A 23226-nucleotide genomic window follows, 5' to 3' on the forward strand; every position below is an offset into this window, starting at 1 on the left:
CATTTTTGTAACTAATCATGCTCACCCTAGCAACAATATTGCCTATAGCAAGTGTCCCATTGGAGTTACTGCACCAGAGGTAGGTTTCTACCGGTTCGCCCCAGTTCGGGCAAACCGGTAGCGGCAACGGCAGGAGGCTCTGCCCACCCGCCTGGACATCATCACGGATGCTCTGCACATGCGCAGAAGATTCTGCATATATGCAGAAGCACCGCATGCATGCGAAGGAAGCACACACATGCGCACGCTCACAGTTCCGAACTGGTAGCGAAGTTAAGTGAAACCCACTACTGCACTGCACCTAAAATAATCTAAAAATGTGCTGAACCCTTAAAAAATACGTGATCTGCCTCAGTTATGTAAAAAACATAACCATTTTACCAACTAAACTGACAGTTATATACGACCATCATAACAATGGAATATAGCAAGTGGCATTAATGCACTGATCTCTCTTAAATTATATTCTATTAAGATCTAGCTCTTTGAAGAAGGCTCTAATATTAAGAAATATGGAAGAAAAGAAAGAGAAAGATGACCAGCAGCGTTGGATGAACTTAGTTATAGGAACAATAAGTTTACTGAAAACTTGAAAGACCAGATAAGGTATTTATAAGGTAAGGTATATTTATAAGATTAAAAAGACCAGACAGATAATAATGGAGACGATCTATAGATGTAATCATTAACAATCGATTGTGTCCTGATACATAATACTTATTTTGTGCAGACACTTTTCAACTTTGCAATCATTAAAAAGTTCGTTACTTTCTTAATCAGACTTCTGTATGCAGACTTATATATGGTTTCGTAGTTAGTTCTGATATATTGGGAGACAAACTACACTAAACAAACCAGTTCATATATAAATCCATGTCAAGCTTCAAATTTTTGCATTGTTTATCTATGGATGCTAAGTATGCACTCAAGTCTTTTACTGAGCTAGCAATTCTCTGGACCACAGCCTATATTATCATAATATTTGATTTGGAAAGAACCATGTTTACAGTGTTATGTACGGCTTTTGAAAACAAGCAGCATAATAGCATTCCAGTTTTAGTATTGAACTGTATCTTCCACAAATAAATCAAGATTGGTCCCAGAAAGCATATGTTATGAATCAGTAAAAAGGTATATGCAGACTTGCAACAGCCACAGGTCTTAATACACTTATTTATGATCAAATGTAAGTGAAATAAATCGGACAGGTTTATGAATGCATAAACTGCATTTTGGCTCAGAATTTCCAAGCAAAAACATATTTAGAGAGTAAACGTACATGGCTGAAAACAGCATAGAAACCTTAATTTTCTATATATAAAAATGCACTAGAGATAACTAGCAATCTTTTTCTAGAAAAGGCATCTAAAATTAGAGCTTTGTCTACAAGTATGATCAAACCCTTCTGTGTTATCTTAGATATCCTAGAATATAATTTATATTTTAGTTGATATCAACACATCTTACTCATCACTTTTTTTCTTAGATACAAACAATGTATTTTAATCAGTTTCCAATTATTCAATTGCTGATCCTATGCCTTAAATCAAAAAATTCTGATTCAATTCCATTTCTAATGGGGAATTTCTTTTTTAAGCTGCTACTTAAAATAGTATAAATGTAGTCCTTGATTTACAATAATTTAACGACTGTTCAAAGTTACAAGAACTTTGGGTTTTTTTCCAAGTGAGACCGGTCTATCAGGGCAACCTGGTCTACCCAATTATGGGACAGAGCATACTGTTTCTGCTTTCGCCTTTCAGCCCCAATCCAGGAGCCTTCGCAGGCAGTCGCTTTCACAACAAACTATTTTTGTGTTGAATTTATGTGTTACCGACAAAGAAATAAAGGGAGACTAGTATAGATCTATTTCAAGCTATTTAGCGCTCATCAGTTAGCCATACCCTTCTGGGATTCGAACCCAGGCTACTTCATATTAGGTAGATATATATTAACCTCTAAGCCACAGGCTTTCCTCACTTTGCCGGTTATACCAGGGGAGAGATTAAGTGTTTTTTTTTTTTTTTGGTGAGACCGATCTAAAGCGAGGAGAGCCCATGGCTTAGAGGTTAATACAGTGGTTCTCAACCTTCCTAATGCTGCGACCCTTTAATACAGTTCCTCATGTTGTGGTGACCCCCAACCATAAAATTATTCCTAAGACCATTGAAAATATGTGTTTTCCGATGGTCTTAGGCGACCCCTGTGAAAGGGTCATTCGACCCCCCAAAGGGGTCCCGACCCACAGGTTGAGAACCACTGGGTTAATACATTACCTAATAGGTAAGTAGCCCGGGTTCGAATCCCAGAAGGGTATGGCTAGCTGATGAGAGCTAAATAGTTTGAAATAGATCTATACTAGTCTCCCTTTATTTTCTTTGTCAGTAAAACATAAATTCAACACAAAATTACAACAGCACAGAAAAAAGTGACTTACAACCAATCTTCACACCTATGATCAATACAGCATCTCCACAGTGATGTGATCAAAATTTGGGCACCTGGTAGCCAGCATGTATTTACAAGAGTTTCCAATCAGCTTCTCACAAGCAAAATCAATGGCAAAAGCTAGATTGATTTAATGATCATGTGATTCACTTAACCACCATGGGATAAAATGAGGTGTGACTCACTTAATAATGGAAATTCTGGTCCGAATTGTGGTCATAACTCAAAGATTATCTGTATTTTATCTTCTCACCTGCCAAGTAAATATCGTCCTGAATTGAATGTTAAATTCTTAAAAAGTTCGCTGGTTAAGGAGAATGGAAACTACCTGCCCATATACAGTATTTTAAGAAGACAAGATTGGATAGTTTTGATGCTATATGTATAAATGAGCTATTATTCTTTATCTTCAGTATATCGTTTAAATTAGTATACCAACTTATGTCCCAAAATTAAATGCTGCCGAGACTTCCATTTATATAATAGACAAACTTGTATATGTGCATACAGTGTGAACAGACAACAGAAAAGGAATAGTTTCACAAAGGGATGATGTTTCCAAAGCAATTTAGATATATCATCATATTGTATGTCCATCCACTAAGCCATTGAGGTTGCAAGATCTGTTAGCGATCCAAAGAACTCAAATGATTGCTGTTGTTATCGGCAATTTTGTACTTTGTGATGATCATTCCAATGCATTATTTCTATAAACTCAACAGAGTACATCAAACTATTATCCATTTCTATTATTTTCATGGACTGACAATACATTATTTGATGAACAATGAATGATTTGTAATTGAAATAAAAGAGATTATCTGAGACAGGGTTAGAATCTTTCTAAATCCTAGAATTTAGAATCACCTAAATTCTAGATAGAATTTAGATAGATAGTAAATGCTTTAATAGCACTTCAGGCTTCTGTAAGAGTAATAAAAAAAATGGAAATAGAAGAAGAAAGAAGTCATTTCTTTGGCCTGTACTGAACATCACAACTTTATAAATACAAATAGTCCCATGATCCCTAGTTTTATAACATTTTTGTGTCATTAGAAATGTATTATCTTTCCAAGAATTCTCTGCAAAGGCTTGGGGGGAAAATGAGGCCACTTCAAATCCATCTTTGTCTGTATATAAGCAAGTTAAATATTTTTTTCAAAAAAATACTACTGCATACAGATATGACTTTAAAAATATTAGGTTTCTTCCAGTCATACAAGGAGGAAAGCTTTATACTTGTTACATTGTACAGGATTTTGCTAATGGACTAGTAATAGAAGAAGGTGCAAGCAGGTCATGATAATATTTCATAGTAGTTACAAATGTGACAGAATAGACATTAATTATTGTTCAATTTCTACCTAAGATTGCCCATTAGCTTAGGAAACAAATCCCTTCCTCCACAGGGCCATTAGAATAACAGTATAATAACTGTTTTCAAAAGACATTTTGAAACAGTATCATAAAACAGAATGGAATGCCAATCATATTTGTACTTTAAAGTCTGTGACCTCTCATTTCAGAGCTCATGGTTGGCTGTCTGGTTTTCCAGATGAAAAGCAATGCTCTGCAAAGAATACAGTGCTTTTAAAATTTCCAAGTTCTACATTTCAATTATATTTGAAATACTATTATCTAGTACTCTATCTAAAAAAGGTAATGGCTTCTGCTGCCCAGTCATGTCCAACTCGAGGGGGTGATATTACTGTCCGTTTATTAGCCAAGGGAGACAGCTTTCTCCAAGGATGCTTCCCTGGTCATGTGTCCGACATGACTATACACCAAGATACATGGAACAGAGGTGGTATTCAGCCAGTTAGGCGAACTGGTAGCGGCGACTGGGCGTAATGCCGTCCTATTTAGCCACATTTTTGAGACCTGGGGAATGCGCAGAAGGCGTGCCTGTAAGCAATGCACACACGAGGAAGGCCGAGCGCATGCGTGGAAGGCGAGTGCGAAGCGAGTGTGCACGCGCACGGCAAACCAGTGGCAAGAATATGTGAAACCCACCGCTGACATGGAACACTATTACCTTCCCACTGAAGTGGCACTTCTTTATCTACTTGCATTTGTAGGCTTTCAAACTGCTAAGCTGACAAGAGCTTGGGCAAGAAAAGAAGCTCACTTTGTCATGCGGTGCTTGGGTCTCGAGATGCCAAACGTCCGGTCGGCAAGTCCAGTGTCTTATTACTGAACGTTGGTTTCAACAAGCTGAACATTAAGTGCATGAAGAGCACTAAACATTATGCAAGGTTGAACAGAGGTAGATATATATGGCATGAGGTATGAAAAATATCAGATTCTCATAACCTAAAGTACTTGGGGAAATAAAAAGATGTGTAACTCTTTTGACTGATTATCTGCCATAAATCAGCAGAGATTCTTAATAACCACATAGATTTTCTCCAGAATTATCTGTTCCCAAGTTTGGCCATCAAGCTTTCCAACTTTGCACCCTTTGTCACTGTGATTGAGTCTATTCATATGGCAGCTAATTATCCTCTTGCAATTGTAATCTTTCTTTCCTATTTTTACATCAATTTGTAACTTTTTAAAGATCTCCATGATATACCTTTGATTTCTCAAGTGCATTTTCTAAATGTGCCACACTTGTCAGCTCTTTGAGACAGGCCAAGTCAGGTAACAGGTATTACAAAAACTACTGGAATTTCACTTTTGTCTCATAGTGAGTCAACTGAAACTTTCAAGATTTGCAGAATTTCCTTTGACCCCCTCTCAAACAGAATCAAGGTGGAATTAGAGTGTCTTCCTCATGTACCTTCTTTTCCTAGAAATGAGATGTCATACAGAGCGTGGTGGCACAGTGGTTAGTACTGCTGGCTACTTCTGCTAGCTGCTGGCTGTCAACAGTCTGGCAGTTCGAATCTCACCAGGCTCAAGGATGACTCAGCCTTCCATCCTTCCGAAGTCGGTAAAATGACGACCCAAATTGTTGGGGCAATATGCTGACTCTGTAAGAGTCAGAGAGGGCTATAAAGCACTGTGAAGCAGTATATAAGTCTAAGTGCTATTGCTATTTATTGTTTTTTTTTTTATCTGCTAGTGACTCTTACATGTTTTTTTTTCTTTATTGCTCCCTAGAATTTTTAGCAATAGACATGCTGGCTAAGAAAGTCTGAGAGAATTAGAAGGCAGCTACCATGTTTTCATGAAAATAAGAGCCTGTCTTATATTTTTTTGAACCCTGAAATAAGCCCTTGGCCTTATTGCCATGCGCTCACAAGCCCGATTTGGCTTATTATCAGGGGATGTCTTATTTTGGGGGAAACAGGGTAGGCTTGAGCTAAGCTGCCCCATTTTAGGCATAATTAGATTAGACTAAGTACATGCTCTACAAAATTAAATAATAAAACACAGACATGTGACAAACATGTTCTCTTTAAGATTTTCATGGCCTGCCATGTGTCATGTTTCTACCTTTGTTTTCTAGCAAATCCCTATCAAGGTATCTACCACCCCATGACTTTCATCTTCAACTGTCCTAAAGAATATTGATCTGTTAAGTAACTCAATCCACTCAGCAGTGCTTTTCTTTTTGATGCTATTTCTGTCATTGTTGTTAACCAACTTTTGCTTGCAAAATGACTTCCACAGGTCATAAGTTCATTAATTCAGAATTTAGAAATTGCAATGCAATACAACTCTAGTAAATCTGGAATTGTAATAAAATTAAACTATACATAATTGCATTTGCTGATAGTAATTCTTAGTTTTATCCAGCCACATTCTTTACAGCATTTACACACACTTCACTACGACTGAAAATCACAAGGTCTGATGTCAGGTGTCATTGTGCCTTTAGGCATTTGGAGATGTGTCTTACAAATTTCAGTTTGTTGTACAAAAATTTTAGGTTTACTTTGATTCTCTTCCAGTACAGATATTTGCTACTCAGCTTACACTTTATTCTTTTGATTAGACTGATTGATTAGAGAGAGAATATATTTGATTTCCTATATATCTATTCTATATATATTCCATTTGTGCATTATGTGTAAAATTCCAATATACATTTAGCTGACATAGCATCAACTGCTGTTTAAGCTAGGCTTAGCTAATGGACTTCTAATGTCAATGGGGTTATATTCAGTGAGTGGTTATTAGGAGAAATATGCCATTTCTATTTTTTAAAAAAAACTCCCCTTCCCCAAGTGTTGTTTTTTTTTTAAATCCTTCCTTTGATTTAATGACTGTCACTGAATGCAAAACAAACTTGAAGTCTCTGGACTATCCTGCTATCTGTAGCACCAACTCATTAACCTCAGTTCAACCTTACAATTCTCAAAATCCTCACTGCATTGGGGCCAGGAGTTTAGTAAATTTATAAAAGGCAAAAGGCCAAGGGACTTCACATAATTTCAGTCAAGGAAGCAGTGTTATTCAGATATCAACCATAAAATTCCCTTTGTGATTGAAAAGCAGTGGTCTGAGAAGATCAAAATGTGCTCCAATACTCTCATTATTACTTTATATTTTTAGATTTAAAATATTTAAAATTCCCTTTCTATAAAAGATTGGCAATTAAGATAAATTCCTTTAGTCTTATACATTGGTTTAGTCTATTTGTGAATTAGACCAGATAAAAAATTATCTTGCATTGCTCAGCTCATATATGCAATTTTTAAGATTTTCTTTACCAAGAGACTTCATACCAGAAAAATCCTTGTATAGTTAGATAAAATGAACACTAATAAAACATTCAGAAATTTTTGATTCTCTGGTATTTCCTTCAACGTATTTTATTTTATTTTGTTCTAATAAATAAAGACATTTTCAGTAATATTTCCAGACAAAGCATTATATCTTGAATTGCCAATGCAAAAGTGCTGGTGCTAACACCCCATCAATGTTGAAATCAGTGTAGGAGAAAAGCAGGCAGAGCTAGGGGGTGGAGGTAAATAAGTCATCAGTTTAAATCCTTGGTTCCTACAAGAGATCCAAGTCCAGCCCCTTTTGAATTCCATTAACTCTTTTCTAGCACCAATTTAGTGCTGACCATTAGTTGACTATATAAAAGACTAGATTCATATATATAATATAGAATAAATCTTCTATGAGCCAACCTTACGAATGGCCCTGATTCCTTGCACCTGCGTAATATCGGAATTACCAGATACGTGTACTATTTATTTAAATTTAGTAGCTGCCCAATTTCAATGAACTCTGGGTGATGAATGTAAAAGATTTTTTTTTTATATAATATATAATTAACTTGACTCATATTAGATAAACACGTAAGGGATCGCACTGTAGGTCAATTTAATTAGACTGAAATACATTAAGCAGTAATCCACCATATGCAGGTTTCCAATTTCAAAGCATTTTTTAAAAAATATATCCATTTTAAGAACATTCAAAGCCAGTCATCACATTTTTTTTTACACTTAATCACTAACCGATCTGCATATTTTAATGCCAGTTAACTGTTTTTGACCATTTCAGGAATAAAAACACAGCCCTTGAACAAATTCTTTATATGTTTATAATACCCTATTTTTTGTATGCAAAATAGAATATTCACTACAAAAACAATCAACTTTACCAAAATAAATTCAATTCCCGCTTGGAGAGTACAAAAGAATGAGATAAACATTTCCTTAGCAGCGACATATGCAGTTAGAGTTTTTTTCTTCTTCCAGACCATTAGAGCCTGTACCCAGGAGAGAAAGAAAGGTAAATCCAAATTTGGTCTGTTCTCACAGGATTTGCAGATAATCCACATAGCTTAACATTTCAACCTCTCAGCAATAAACCTGCTTTGCTTTATGAAAACTGACTGAAAACAGTAATCAGCTGCTACCAGGCAAACCCTACTGAATTCTTCAGCATCACATTTGCTAAGCGAGAGTAAGGTATAAAAGTTTATTTTCTAAGCATCCTCTAAGAATAATTTAGCCCAACAATTTTTACATTAAATCAACCACATTGGTGGCTCAGGTGCGCAGTGAAACTTTTTTTGTGTGAAAAGCAATTTTGTATGACTAGATCTTCATAATCATTCATAGGCATACATCAATTCGGTACAAGGTTAAATTCCACCAGCATTGTGAAAGTGTCAAAGCCATGTCATGAGCACCTTAATTAAGCAGCTAAACGTGGAGTGGTGTATTATGGTTGGCTGTCTCTGTGAATGGCTGCAAACACAACACAATAACAGCATATAAACCCTTGAGGTAAAAGCAATCTGTACAACTCAGACTACTAGATAGTCAGGCAGCTATCTGGATTTTTGCAACCCCAATATGGTACTCCTAAGAATAAAAGAGTAGCGATTTAATTGAAATGGTTTCTAAAACGCAATTCTAAAAGCAATTCTAGTGTTTTTTTAATTTGATTTTTTTTCTGGCCTACAAATTTTAATCTTGAAATAAACACTCTAACCTGAATAATCAATGCTGTTCTTGTTTGTTTGTTTGTTTGTTTATCAAATTTGTGTGGCCGCCCATCTCACAAAAAAGTTATTTTGGGTGGCATACAAAATTTTAAAAAGCCAAGAAGTATATAAAACATTCATTATTAAAAGCTATAACAACACAAAACCAGGAAATAATATCAGTCACAGTAAAGGCGCCATCACACTATCACCCCAGTTCCCTGGGATTCCTAGGCCTGAAGGCACAGCCTTCAGTCAGGTTTTCAGTGACTTTTGAGAGAATATTAAGATGTATGGAGCTGATGTCATTAGATTTCATAAGGCGGGCAGCACAGCAAAGAAGGCCCATCTCCTGGAACCCGCCAAGTGTAACTCCCTGAAAGACAGGAACCTCAAACTTATACTTTGCAATGTATTTTTTCTTCTTTCCATGTATACCATAAATAAAATAATAAAATAACATAAAGTATAAATGTTTTCTCCTATTACTGTACCAGGGAGTTTGCGAGATTATTATTTCATGTACAGAAATAAAAAAAAATGTGAGATTATAATTTAAACAAATAATGCCGGTAAAAGTAGAACATACAAATTAATGCTAGGGAGCAAAGGTGTCATGCTGAAGACAGTATTTGAAGATCCAAAACCAAGATAAATTATCTGGTGTGATTAGAATAGGTTAATATTCCAGATGCAAATGTTTAACAGCTGAATTTATTAGACCTTTATTTCTGAATAAATATTTCTTTGTATTTAGGCTTTAATTACTTTGTTGTTCCAGACATCAGTGCTGAAAGCATATCATGCTGATATATTAAAAAGTTTATCTTCAATAAACTCGATACAGCATATTGAAATGGTTATAAAAGTCACTTGTACATCAAATGTATATAGTATGCATGTTTATATATAAACTATTCCTTCTCTCCGAAGGACTGTTTATCACATATTTTCATATAACTTGTGTTTAAAAACTTAGGGATCACAGCTGGATAGTAACATTTCTCCCCATGAAAATAACAAAAATAACAACTATTCATTCCCCTACCATAAAATATACATTACAAATAAAGAACTGTATTTTATCTTGATTAATGGAATTACTTTATGGCTCATCCATGCAATCCAATAAACCATGAAGCTAAAATAAACAATGGGGATGCTTTCTCGATTGTGATGCCTAAAAATTCCTCTCAAATGACAAAACACTGCTAGCAACACATTCAGCAATAGTACTTATTGTGATATAGAAACATAGACTGTGTCTTTAACTTGCTTGTACAGTGATCCACTCCATGATCAATTCCTAAATAAAGTGCTAATATTCACATTTATGCTAAAATCCAGGATAGATAAATGCTCTAGATATTTTACAATGTGTCTTGAATCTCCATCTTCCCAAGGTAAAAATACACCCACGATTCTAAGTAGACTTATGGTAATTAAGTTCAATTCAACTTAGTTACATTTTCTGTATAACTAATATATTTTATGATTATCGTTTTTCAATTCCTTCTGACTCTTCACGGTCCAATGGATATCAGTGCGCCAGGATTGTTGAAGAGCCGAGGTGGTGCAGTGATTAGAGTGCAGTACTGCAGGTCATTTCTGCTGACTGCCGGCTGCCTGCAATTTGGCAGTTCAAATCTCACCAGGCTCAAGGTTGACTCAGCCTTCCATCCTTCCAAGGTCAGTAAAATGAGGACCCAATTGTTGGGGACAAGATGCTGACTCTGTAAACAGCTTAGAGAGAGCTGTACAGCACTGTGAAGCGGTATTTAAGTGTAAGTGCTATTGCTATCGTTAGTCAGTAAAAGCTTATAGGAGTTTCTCTTCTCATCTAGCTATCTTCTATTGGTTTCTGTTTATATTGTGTTCTATTTTTCCAAGCAGCAAGTTATTCTTGCTTTTTTTTGTATGTCTTCAAAATATTTAATCATTAGGTTTATTAATAGTGTTTCCATTGAGCAGTCTGACTTTACTTCATTTAGGATTGAGTGAATGATTTATTCTTCTTGAAATTCATATTTTCAATAAGTTTTTTTCAGCACAATTCAAAGATATCTATTTTTGTTCACTTATATTTCCTGATGGACCAGCTTCCATAACCATATGTTACAGATAGAAAAACCATAGCCTGGATAATACTTCGTTCTCTGTGTGATATCTTTGGTATTTTGTCTTTGTTTCTCTTCCAGGCAGACACCCCTTTATTTCACAGCAGCAGTCAACATCCCTGTGAATTTTTGATCCTAAAAAAATAAAGTCTATTGTTACTTCCACAACTTTTTCGTGTATTTGTATTAGATCACTGCTTTTAATGTTGACCATTAGCTTGTGCACAACCTTCTATTTCACTTTTAAAAAGAGATTCCTTAAAGTCTTCTGTTCACCATCTTGGTGGTATTATTAGCTTATTTCACATTGCTGACCTTTCTCCCATTAACTCCACTTTCACTTTGTTCATTTTGTTTATACTTTAAATAGATAAGGTGATAGCATGCATACTTACTTGACATACTGCTTTTTCAAAGTGAATCATTTGGTTACTCCATATTCTGTTCTACCCATTCTGGTTATATATTATACAGCAAACGTCAGCTACATGCAATAAAATCAGTCATAATAGTAAACGCTTAACTGCAACGCTTATTCCCAATGCAAATAATAACACAAAAAGAGGGATTTTTGTTAGGTGCACACCAAAGGAAGAAAGAATTAAATCTCTCCTCTGTACTACTGTAGTCCTAATTATCAATGCTATAAGCAACTATATCGGGGGGCGGGGGGAATGTATTGTAAATCAAGGATATTTTTAATGCGGTAAATAACTTATTCTTTTTTTTTTCAGCATTAACAAATAAAATATTTTTGGTTGACATTTCATATTTTTGTGACTTTATTAATTCTATGGATTCAAAATCACACTATGCTACAGCTTCCTGCTTATTTTTGATTCTGGTTTTTTTTTTTTTTTTCATTTTTTCACCCATTAATTACAAAACTTTGTCAATTAATTTGAATAGGGTAAATAGAGTGTTATTGTTTGAATAAAGTACGTACCACAAAGACTTAATATTATTTCATTAAGACTGCCTATTCAAAGTATTATAATAGAATATGCTTAAGAAGTCTGAATTTAAGAATATGATTGTATGGAACACTTGCAATAAATCAGTTTGTTACTTTTCTTTTTAAGGACTTGAAAACAGTTAGTTCTGACCTAAATTTTCTGATAAGTCTTTTTTATTTTTTGCAGTTAATTGAAAGCTTGGCCTTTAGAAATTCATATGATTTCATCATATGATATGATGAAGGAAAAAAAGCAGTAATAAAAATGATATGCATAACAAATGTTCCTTTCTCTGTTCCAAGGCTGCTGCCTGCAAAACTTGAACACTTCCACTGGGTGGCTAATAACTGCATTCCTGACAAAAGGAAAACATTTATCTTTTTCAAGAAAATGTACCCAATTCACTTACTAAGTCACTGTTCTTGCAAGAACCAAAGGTTGATTTATAAATGTATAGCTTTAAAGTAATTAAAACAAATTACCACTTTTAAAGACAGGGTCCTCTCAGGCACATGGTTTCTGTTGTTTACATACTGTAAATACAAATGAAGTTATATTTAGATTTAAATATTAGACAGGATAAATAGAATAAAAAGTTAAAATTAAAATTAAAAACCAAGATAATGGGCAACCTAGGGGTGAGGATCATCTCTATCCTATCAGCCACCCCCAATGTAGCAGCCCTAATGTAATGCCGTTAGGCTATGACCAGGGGTGAAATACTACCAGTTTGCACCGGTTCGGGCAAACCGGTAGCGGTGGCGGGGGGGTGGTTCGGAGAACCGGTAGCAACGGCAGTGCGAGGCTCCACCCACCCACCCGGATGTCATTACTTCCTGGTTTTAAACAGGAAGTAATCTGTTTTTTACCCTCTGCACATGCGACGCATGTGACACATGTGACGCGTGCACACACTTCCAAACCGATAGGGAAGGTAAGTAGATTTCACCCCTGGCTATGACTAAAGATAGATCTCAACTTAGAACCACAAAAAAAGTCCAGAATTTCCACTGCTAAGCAATGGTTATTAAGTGAGTTACACCTGACCTAAGCCCTTTTTTCCCCTGCAGTTGTTAAGTGAATCATGAAGTTATTAAGCAAATCTGGAATTCCCCATTGGTTTTGCTCGTTGTCTGGGATGGTTGCAAATGACAATCACATGACCCCTGGATGCTACCGTACAATCATCGTAAATACACACCTGTTGCCAAGCACCTGGATTCTGATCATGTGGCGGAGGAGATACTGTGATGGTTGTTAAGTGTGAGGATCGGTAACTTTGAACGGTCACTAAATGAATGATTGTAAATCAAAGACTATCTGTATAAACAGTTACAAAGGAAGAAAAATGATTTGTATTCTACATTTTTCATTTAAAAAAGAAACCTGCAGTAAATGGATACATTTCCCTACATTATGCTCCCAATAAACTTTCTCACACATATCAGAATTTTACTTTACATGCTGGCTATACTATTCATGTTGCTGAAGTGTGCATTGTACTGTAAAAGGAGCCTCTGAGGGAAGCACTAGGGTTAGTAGTATAAGCTGAAAGTAAGGACACATATCGGCTCCTAGGGGTTAAGCTGGGTTTCTGAAATGTTCATGAACAGAACATAATTTTTTTTAAAAAGTGTTGCAAACCCTATTCAGTGCTTCTTTTTACAAAAAGCTACATCTGATATATCAAATAGAGCTAGTTCATTGATGCATCAAAATAATTGTTTTTTTCTCCATACAACCTCTTTCTCTCTCTCTCTTTTTTTCTTTGACAACAGAATGCATTTAGGTGCTTAATTAAAAAGTGTATCCCTGAAGATTAGCATATTCACATATTATATTTTTTTCCACACCAAGCATTTTCAAACTGCTGCTGTTGCTAATACAGTGGGCTGAGGTAAATATCTGCACATATGGCTTCTTTTATTCTTTCTTTTTAAAATGATCACTTGAATCTAATTATAAGCTCTTTGGGGTGGGTTTTGCTTTTTGAAATTTAACATATGTACAAAACACACAAAGAACAAATAGGATAAAATTCCCCTCCCCCATTTTCAATTTTAACCTTTCAAAGTCTCCTGAGTATATAGAAAATACTGTCAAACTGGCGGCCCATGGTCCGGATGTGTCACATGCAGGCCACTCCCAACCTCACTCTGCAAAGGCAAAAAACATCGCAATACATCACAATACATCATGTGATGTGATCAAGTTTGACAGCCATGATATAGATGGTCAATATTGTGTATTGTACTTCACAATTTGATTTGTTTCCAATATAGGGAGAATATTGCTATATCCAATAGAACCAATACATTTCATAATGCATTATGGCATAACATGGAAGAAGAGCTCAATTGTTTCCTAGAGAACTAGTGATTTATATTAATCTATCAAAATAAGACACTACCTAGATTATATTAATTCTAAGCAGGGGTGAAATGCTCCCGCTTCGGACCGTATCGCCCGATCCGGTAGCGATGGTGGTTGGGTGGTTTGGAGAACTCGTAGCAGAAATTCCTGCTCCCCGCCAGGCCCAGCTGAGCCGCGCAATCATCAGAGGCTCTTTTTTTAACGTTTAAAAGCATTTTTTCTACAAATGCTTTTAAAAGTTAAAAAAAAAGCTTCTCATGATCGCGGGGCTCAGCTGGAATCGTCAGAGCCTTTTAAAGGCATTTTTTCTACAAACTCTTCAGCCGAAGAGGTTGTAAAAAAAATGCTTTTAAAAGGTAAAAAAAAAAATTGGCCACGCCCACCCAGTCATATTACCCCCCCCCAGCCACGCCTACAGAACCGGTAGTAACAAATTTTACATTTCACCACTGATTCTAAGTATAAATATTTTCTAGCCTTTATTCCTACCAGTTCACATTTTAAATAGAAGATAATTGATTTAGAAACTGTTTCATAGAAGAAGTTGAAATAGAGTTCTTTTATCCACCTGGATGATAAAGTAAGCAAAAGGTACTGTATGTACAACTTCTTCACTGTGATAGTGATTTGGCTTGTTTCTTCTGTTTTTAACTTTATAATGTTTGTTATTGTTTTCATTTTATTTATAGGAAGAGCCATGCAGTGGTTAGAATGCAGAATTGCAGCTAACTCTTCATTCCAATGCCAGGAGTTTGATACTGACCAGCTCAAGGTTGACTCAGCCGTCCATTCTTCTGAGGTCAGTAAAATGAGAACCCAGACTGTTGGCGGCAACATGCTGACTCTGTAAACCGCTTAGAGAGAGCTGCAAAGCACTGTGAAATGGTATATAAGTCTAAGTGCTGTTGCTATTTTATTTTAATTATGTTCATCACCCAGAGTCACTCATTGACATGGGGTGAATATAAATTAGATAGATGGATGGATGGATGGATGGATGGATGGATAATCATCTTCCAGTGGTGCTCAATCATTTTCTTTTCTTATCTTGAATTAAATCCTAAGGAAAAACATCAGGTGGAAAATCTTATCTAATGAGCTTTTTCAATATCACTGCTATCTCACCTGTTGAATAAATAAATTGTTGAACAAGAGAATTTTTTTAAAAAAAATATTTGAACCAATGTTTTGGTCCACAATGAGTAAGGCCTTCTCATTCCAGTTCTTGCTTATGATAGAATTGTTCCTTATATTATCCTCAAATGTTAAATTCACCCTGGTAATCATTTAAATTCTAAAGGCGGTACCTGGTCAACCATATATAATACTGAGTCAGATTCTGAAAGAGTCAGATCAGTTAGCACTTGAGTGAGAAATCACAATGAGACCCAAGGCTATAAACTGAACTGGGAAATAGGAGGAAAAAAATCCCAGAAGCAAGCAATGTCAAACCGTTTCCATACTGTTTTGAAGAAAACTATTTGGACATATCCATGTAGTCACGTTAAATTTGAGGAGGTCTTTGCTATAGAAGATAATGTTAGCAATATCTGAACTAGCTAGCACGAATAACCTGGATTTGGAGAAAGAAGGATGGTTCTGTGTCAGGTACTTTTATTAAAATTAATTGAAACAAAGATGAAGAAAACAATTATGTAATACATTGCTAAAGTTATTGTCTCTGTATTTTTTTTTGTTTGTTTGTTTGTTTGTTTGAAAATTTTTGATCCATACTAAGCTGGTCATATTACAATACTAAGTTAATGTTTTTATTTCAAAAAGAATTATTTAGTGTGGACTCAGCACAATAATTTTCTCCATACAAAAAGAATTTGAGGACTGGCAGAATGCAAATTCTCTGTGTTTTAGACCCCTTTTATTTTCAGAGATAACAAAGACAGTCATTCAGGTACAAATATGAATCACCACACAAATTGGTGGACTGGGATATCTTCATCATCATCACCACAAGATTTTGATTCATTTTTTTAAATGTATTGTTAAGTGGAAACCTCAGAAGTAGAAGTTCCAGTTCTCAGAACTACATTTCACAAAAGAATTATCACCCTTCCGCTAATCTAATGCCATAGCCTAAACAGTGCTGATAAACAAGAGTTGCATGCAGATATAGAAATATGGCAAATATCCTTTTATAATTACAAAATACCTGCTGATCTAATAAGCCAGTCTGAATAGCTTGTTTGTACTGATAACGGCAATTTGCTCGTACTGACAACGGAATCCAGATACTGTTAGGTTCAAATCCCAAGGTTTATCACTACTGGCCATGCTGGTCTGGGTTGATGGAAACTGGAATGCTTCAACACCTGGAAAGCTACTAGTTTCCCAACATTATGTTAGTAATTGCAATTTTAAGAAGTTAAAAACAACTCCAAATGAGTTTTTCTCCAAAGTCTACATAATTGCAGCTAGATTTATGGTCAGCAAATATAGTTCTGCTTTTGAATAACTGTATTTTGAATAAATACAGTTAAACCATTTCAATTTAGTATAATGTTACAAATACTCTACCATGGGAAGCAAAAATTAATTAGGCCCATTTTTTAAAAAAAATTAACATCAGTATCTTGCTAAATTACATATTTAGCATCATTTTTGTATGTGTATGTTTGTTACTGGAAATTACCAGTACTTTGGTAATTTTATGATGTAATGCTAGATAAAACTGTGTACATATGATAAACAGTGACAGCATAAGATTGAATTTGGTTTCATTATTTGTGTAACTCATTAGTTAGTTAAGCCTTCTGAAAAATACTATTCTATATTCTGTACATCTAACAGTTTCTAAGAAATAGAATAAGAAATTGTAGTAACTGAATAAAATTAAACGTGTACACAAGTCAATATTTTAAAAGAGCTATAAAACAAAATAAAGTTATTCTTCCTAACTAATTATATCCTTTGCCCTTATCCTTTGCCCTGAATAACAACTGTTCATATTAATGCAGTACATGTCTCTAGGGAGAGGTGTAAAACATCTCCAACATTTACTGAGTTAGGGAATATATTTTCAAAATGTAGTAAAAGGGAATCCAAAAATGCCCAAGGCATCCAGCCCTACCTCAAAAAATCAACACAGAGCAAAATTTTCAATAGTTATAAAATGATAATATTACAAACAAACAAACTTAAAATCTTTTCAGAGTATGTGTTTGATTTCTAAGACAAAAATGAATTTTAGAAGACTTTTGCATTCAGAACATAGATTTAATTGGAATCTGCGAAAGCAACATCAGTTTGAAATATTAGACAGAATTTCGCACAAAAAAGGAACTGCTCAAAAATGCTGGTAATACTTTATCCATGGGTAAAAAGTATAAAGAACAATGGAATCAAGGAGGAAAATACTTTGATACAGAAATCGATGAAACCATGATAGGATTGGTGTAAAGTTTTATGTGTTGGTGGATAGTGCATAAAGTCTAATCAGAAGACGCAGTCGCACAGATATTCAAGGCACATTAAAAAGTTTTGCCAATATGATGTCAGTTCTCTTTTACAGAGCCCGTTGTTATCTCCAAAATGTAACACTCATGATGTACACTAACAGGTAGTAGGAAAACCTATGCCCAATTGTAATGTGTAAAAATATAAAATAAAAAAATCTGCTCATTGTAATAAATTACATTGTATCTCAGTCATGCAAAAACAATAGGGGCATTGAGCTCAAAGTTTTACTTATTTTATAGTTGTCTTTCAATGCTTATTTTACTTAACTGGTATCTGCTTTAAAACATGTTTGATTTCTGAAATAGGTAAGTACCAAAAAAAAAAGGGGGGGGGAAATAAATTTCTCCATTGTTGGAAGGAGTTCCAATGATTGTACCACTTTCTTTTACAATATTCATAATATCGGTAATGTATTCGTAGGATGTATGAATACATCCTACCTATATATTAATTTTGCAATTGCATTAATTATTCTGTTTTCATATTATCATTCCTTCAAACATGGGATATCCTCATTTCATTCATTACATTGTATTAAACCCAGAAAATGAGTAAGCTGTTTGGGGTCATGTTCATTGTTATGAAAAGTGAACACAAGACTAGGAAGTATAATTGAAAAAGAAATAAACCAATTAAAAATTAACATGCAGTATAATGCTACAGAAGAACTCCCTTCCCTGCGTAAAAATAGCAAAAGACCTTTCATACTTAGTTACTATAGTTACATCTATCTGTAGTAATAGAAAGTTTTCTACGTTTTTTATCACATTTCAGATGATATGACAATCAAGGTTATAATGGCAATCATTAATGTGAAAACCAAGTTTATTCAGGATTACACAAACTATCATGAAACATACTATCAGCACTTGTAATGACAAGGTCTTAGTTTCAAATTTAGAACTTTTAGAAGTTCTAAATTTTAGAACTTCAAATTGGCCGCCATTTTATTTGTTTGTTTTTGCATACGCGTACACAGAATCTCTTCATATATGCTTAATGTAGACATCACTAGGATTTCAACTTCATCTACAAAGGACGTCAAGTGCTATAATCACCCACATGAACACTATATTACTCACATCTGATTCAAAGAACAAGAAACAAAACAATCAATTACTTCTTTGTAGCTTTAAGGGGATATTCCTATGTTGGAAATTTTGTTCATTCAATTCAACTCCTGGTAGTCCCTCAAGATATGCAACCATTCTTTGATACCACACTAAAAAATCGGAGAGTCTAAACCAATCCTATCTATATTGTTTGCCCTTATAGGCCAATTTAAAATTGTGAGGAGAGAAAGGAAAGACATTTTCAGGTGCTGTGAGTCCCCAAAAATGAAACACATGCACACTAAGACTCCTTATGCTTGCTGTGGCTTTCTCCTATACTTTGCTTAGACTGAGAACAAAAGCTCTGGAAAATGTCCAACAACTTTGTCACACACAAGTCTCTTTCCCCTAGAATGTTTCTCAACTGTGGTTGCAATAAATATGTATTTCTGCTCTCTCTTTCCTTCCCCATGGTAACAATGAAAATGGGTTACTCAGTCTGATGAAAATGTTCATCTTTTCTGTACACAGTATATAGATCAACACAAGGATGGCATTTCTTTTCAAACCCTATTATTCAGCTGCTGATATGTGGCAAGGAAGTTCAAGATGACAACTGCAGGAAGAATCCTGCAAATCAAATGCTCTGTAATATAGCAAATAAAGCAAAACATAATCTAGAAATGTGTTTATTACATGCAACTCTAGGAGTCAGAATATATCAAATCATTAAACAAAAAGTAGAGGACTGCAGACATAATTCTGGTTTGGTTTTGGTTTTGGTCTACTATGTTGGTTAGATAATGAATCCTGTATACAAGCTTCATTCTTTTTGGAAAACTGTATTTTAGGTGAGCTCTAAGAGGTGGGAAGTGCAGAAAGAAGCAGGCTCAGGAAACCTCTATTCCTGTTGAGCAAAGCATGCAGAAGAACAATAATCAACTTTCAGGCATCACAGCTCCTTGAGATGTCTAATACACAAAGAAGCATTAGCCATCCAAGTAATTGTCCCACTTATATTGCCTCTCCCCTATCTCCTCACTTTCCACTACTAATCAGATTGTCTTCTCATTTGGCTGTCTTAAGTGAGCATGCTTTGTTCTCCCATTAACCCTTTTGTTTACTTTCAAATTGTGAGCTGAAGACAAGGAATTCATCAGACTAACAGACTTTGGATACGAACTGGGTGAACTCTTGTCTGTTTCCCATGTATGAAGAAAGCCCTTTTTTTTTCATATTTCAAAAGCGAGTCCAAAATCACAAAAACCAGACTTTCTCAAGCTTAATAGTCATCTTTTCTGCTAGTATCCAATGGTAGTAGCAATTCTCAAGGAAACAGTTTTGATTTATGTTCTGAAAGAAGTTACTGATTGGATTTGAAAAGTATGGTTTTAAAAAAATTATCAATTATAACAAATAGTTGAAAGCTAATTCCATACATGTCACAAGTTCCATTTTTAAGTTTAATTTCCAAAAAAGTGGGCAAAGAATTACAGCCTGAGGAAACTTTGTAAAAGGTTATTTCTATGGCAATAAGAAGACAGAGACACCAAGTGGTACAGTAATCTGGTGCCTCTGCTATGCTTAAAACAGAGGCCACGGATGTCCGAAAGAGCCCTCTCTAACTTTCCAGTATTTTAGTACAAATTAACAATCAGGAATAAGCCCTGTGTTATCATAACTTAGTATGAAGAAGTATTTGACAAAAGATGTGAAAGCAATGAGTTCAAGCCAAGGAAGGACCTATTCCTGCACCACTCTGAAATATCTGAAAGCAAAAAATCCAAATGGCATCTTATTCAACTCCTGAATATAAAACACTGTTTGTTGAGAAGTTCTCCTACACAAGCCCCATTGATATGATCAGCAACCCTGACAGAAAACTAGTGTTCAATGTGTTTATTTCCACAGGCGTACGTACCCATGGCATTCTTATTTTTTTAGATTGTAGTCCATTAGCATCATGGTGCTAATTCTTTTTCTTTCCTGTTCTGTTATCCTTCATGATTGCCAAAACCTGTCACCTCTGGGTCCTCTCTAAGAATGACCTCTGATATGCTAAAATATTCCCTTGCCTCCGAAGTCTTCCCCAGTGAAAATCAACTTCTAGAGGAATAGTCAAAGGGCCAGCCTTCTTCAACCACCCAACATGAGAACAAGCAGAAAGCAAGAAAGCCGATCAACACTTTAATGGCATTCGCCACACTAAACCTGCCACTTCTCAAGGCAACAACCATTTGGAGAAGGAAGAACCTCTATTGAGGACAAGCATGCCACTAAGTGAGTGGGAAGGGAATATACATGGGCGTGATGATCAAACTAGTGAAGAGCGGAAGAGGAAAATAGGAGGCTGTTTAATTTTTACTGTGGAAGGAGGAAAATACCTGAAGATAGATATGTATAGTTGAAAGGATTCAGACTGGTGCCACTGATTAAATAATGCCCAAAATAAATCTAAAGGAGCCGGCTGAAAGATGGAGAAGTGTCTTAGCTCTGTCTGCAAAGCAGGAGGGGGGTATTCATTATTTCTTTTCCACCTTTTTGCCAACTAAGGACCCAGCCGAACCTACCCGGTTGTCCTAAACTACCGCGCCCCGCTTGTCCGCCTAGGTGCAAATCTTTAAACCAGCCACTTCGCTTTTTTTTTTTTACCCCCGCCTGACTCAGCAACAAGAAGAGGTGTCTGCTCCCGAAGGAGGCTGGCCACGGGACGGCGGGACCCCGCTTTCTCCAAGGGAGTTCCTCCTATTCCCGCATAATCCTGGCAATCCAGAGTAGCGGAGCCAAGAAACACGGAGCTTCGGGCTTCTCCTCCTCCGGCGCCTGCAAACTGCAATTTTGCATCGCTCTCCGCTTGGATTTCGCAGCGCTTTTAGGGGGGACAGCGGAGAGCGATGCAAAACGCCTTCCCGCCCACCCTTAACACGCCGATCCCCAAGTCTCTTCGGGGGGGGGGAAGAGTTTGGAGCTCCCCGCTGAACCCGGCTAAAAGTCGGTGGGGGACTTTCTTTCCACCGCGACAGGCTGCGGCTGCGGGCAAAAGGAAAAGTGGCTGGGAGCCGCTTCTTCTCCTCCTCCTCCTCCTCCTCCGTGCGCTCGGGCTTTTTCCCCTCGCCTCCTCCCTCCCCGAGCGTCCGCCTGAACCCGCGGAGGCGAGAGAAGCGGCGAGGGTTGGCTTTTTGCCTAGGTTTGGCCGGCTGTCGGGGAGGCGGCGAGGCAAAGAGGCGTCCGCTCCGTCCAACCTTTGAGGAAAACGGCCGTCCAGGTTCACCGGCGAAATGAAAAAGCAGCCTTACCTTGCGCAGCCGAGCCGGGGCTGCTGGCACTCAGGATAGCCAAGGCGGGCAATACGACCATCTGCAGTAAGTATCCCAGTCCCAGTCCGTAGCGGGCGGCGGCGGCTTCCAGCCCTTTGCCCATGACTGCTTCGGGGAGAAAAAGACTCGAAGCCCAAGAGCCCTCCAAGCCCGAGTCCGGCTCGCGCCCCTTGCCGCCGTCTTCCACCTCCTTGGCCGCGGTAGCGGCAGCAGCGGCGGTTCCTCCGCGAGCTCTCGCCCTCCCGCCGGCCCGGCTCTCGACTTTCCGACGGGGAGGGAGCAGTCGCGGCGGACCCTCGCCCGCCTGCCCGCTCGGGTGGAGTGGGGGGGGGGCTCTTGTCCCGTTTGGCAGAGAGGGGCTTCTCCTCGCCCGACCCCCCCGCTTGCGGGCACAGCAGTTCGAGCCCCGCTTGGAGACCAAAGCGTAGGAGAGTTCCCTCTGTCCGACCGTCGCTTAATGCTGGTTCTTCTGCTTTTGGCGCCGCTGCTGCTGCTTCTTCTTTAGCCGCCCTGGCTTGGCCGGTAAACGCAGCTGGGGGCTCCACCTAAGGTGGGGTAGCGCGCTCCTTAGCCCGAATTGCGCGCGGTGGGAAAGGCGTCCAGGCGACGGCGACTCCGAGGCGACCAGGAATGGTCATTTCATAGTCTTGGCTAAGAAGTCTGAAGGAGCCGCCGGATGCCGAGCCCCGGAGTAGGAGGGGAAGCTGCACCGACTTCCCCGCAGCATCCTTCCCAACTCCCTCTGGAGGCGCGGCGACCCGACAGAAGCACACTCCCCTTCGCGCCGCGACGCCGGCGTGAAAGCGGAGCGAGCCGGCGCGCCGTACTCTCCCTCTGCCTTTCCTCCTCCCTCCCTCCCTCCCTCCCTCCCGAATATTGGCCACGAGCTGCGGAGCGAAGCCCCGGCTGAGGCACCTCGCGGTAGTAAAGCAAATAAGCGCTCGGCTTCCCCCTGGAAACTGCTGCAAAACCCGGAGCTGGACTTTCGGACGAGAGTGGCTCCTCCCTTGCTCGTGCCCGCCTGCGCACTTCAAGGGTGTGTGTGTGGAGGATAGGCGGGCGGCGAATTGCCCGGAGTGGATTCGCAATCCT

General features: G+C 37.6%; 1 protein-coding gene and 1 long non-coding RNA gene across 5 annotated transcripts in view; both read right to left on the reverse strand.

The window, feature by feature from the left end:
* UNC5C (unc-5 netrin receptor C) overlaps positions 1-23173 on the reverse strand; it is a 377791-nt gene extending 354618 nt beyond the window's left edge. For all 4 annotated transcript variants that reach the window (XM_034440510.3, XM_034440509.3, XM_034440508.3 and 1 more), the window contains exon 1: positions 22114-23173. In XM_034440510.3, coding sequence (XP_034296401.1) covers positions 22114-22237 — 124 coding nt within the window. In that variant the 5' untranslated portion in view covers positions 22238-23173. The remainder of the gene's footprint in view (positions 1-22113) is intronic.
* LOC148112555 (uncharacterized) lies at positions 2010-13199 on the reverse strand. Its single transcript, XR_015729260.1, has 2 exons — positions 12401-13199; positions 2010-11097 (listed from the first exon to the last, which is right to left on the reverse strand). It is a non-coding gene; the product is annotated as an uncharacterized LOC148112555 (long non-coding RNA).
* Positions 23174-23226: the final 53 nt, after the last annotated feature.

This window comes from Pantherophis guttatus, chromosome 8 (genome assembly GCF_059756535.1).
Source record: "Pantherophis guttatus breed Tessera chromosome 8, ASM5975653v1, whole genome shotgun sequence".
Classification (NCBI taxonomy): Eukaryota; Metazoa; Chordata; class Lepidosauria; order Squamata; family Colubridae; genus Pantherophis; species Pantherophis guttatus.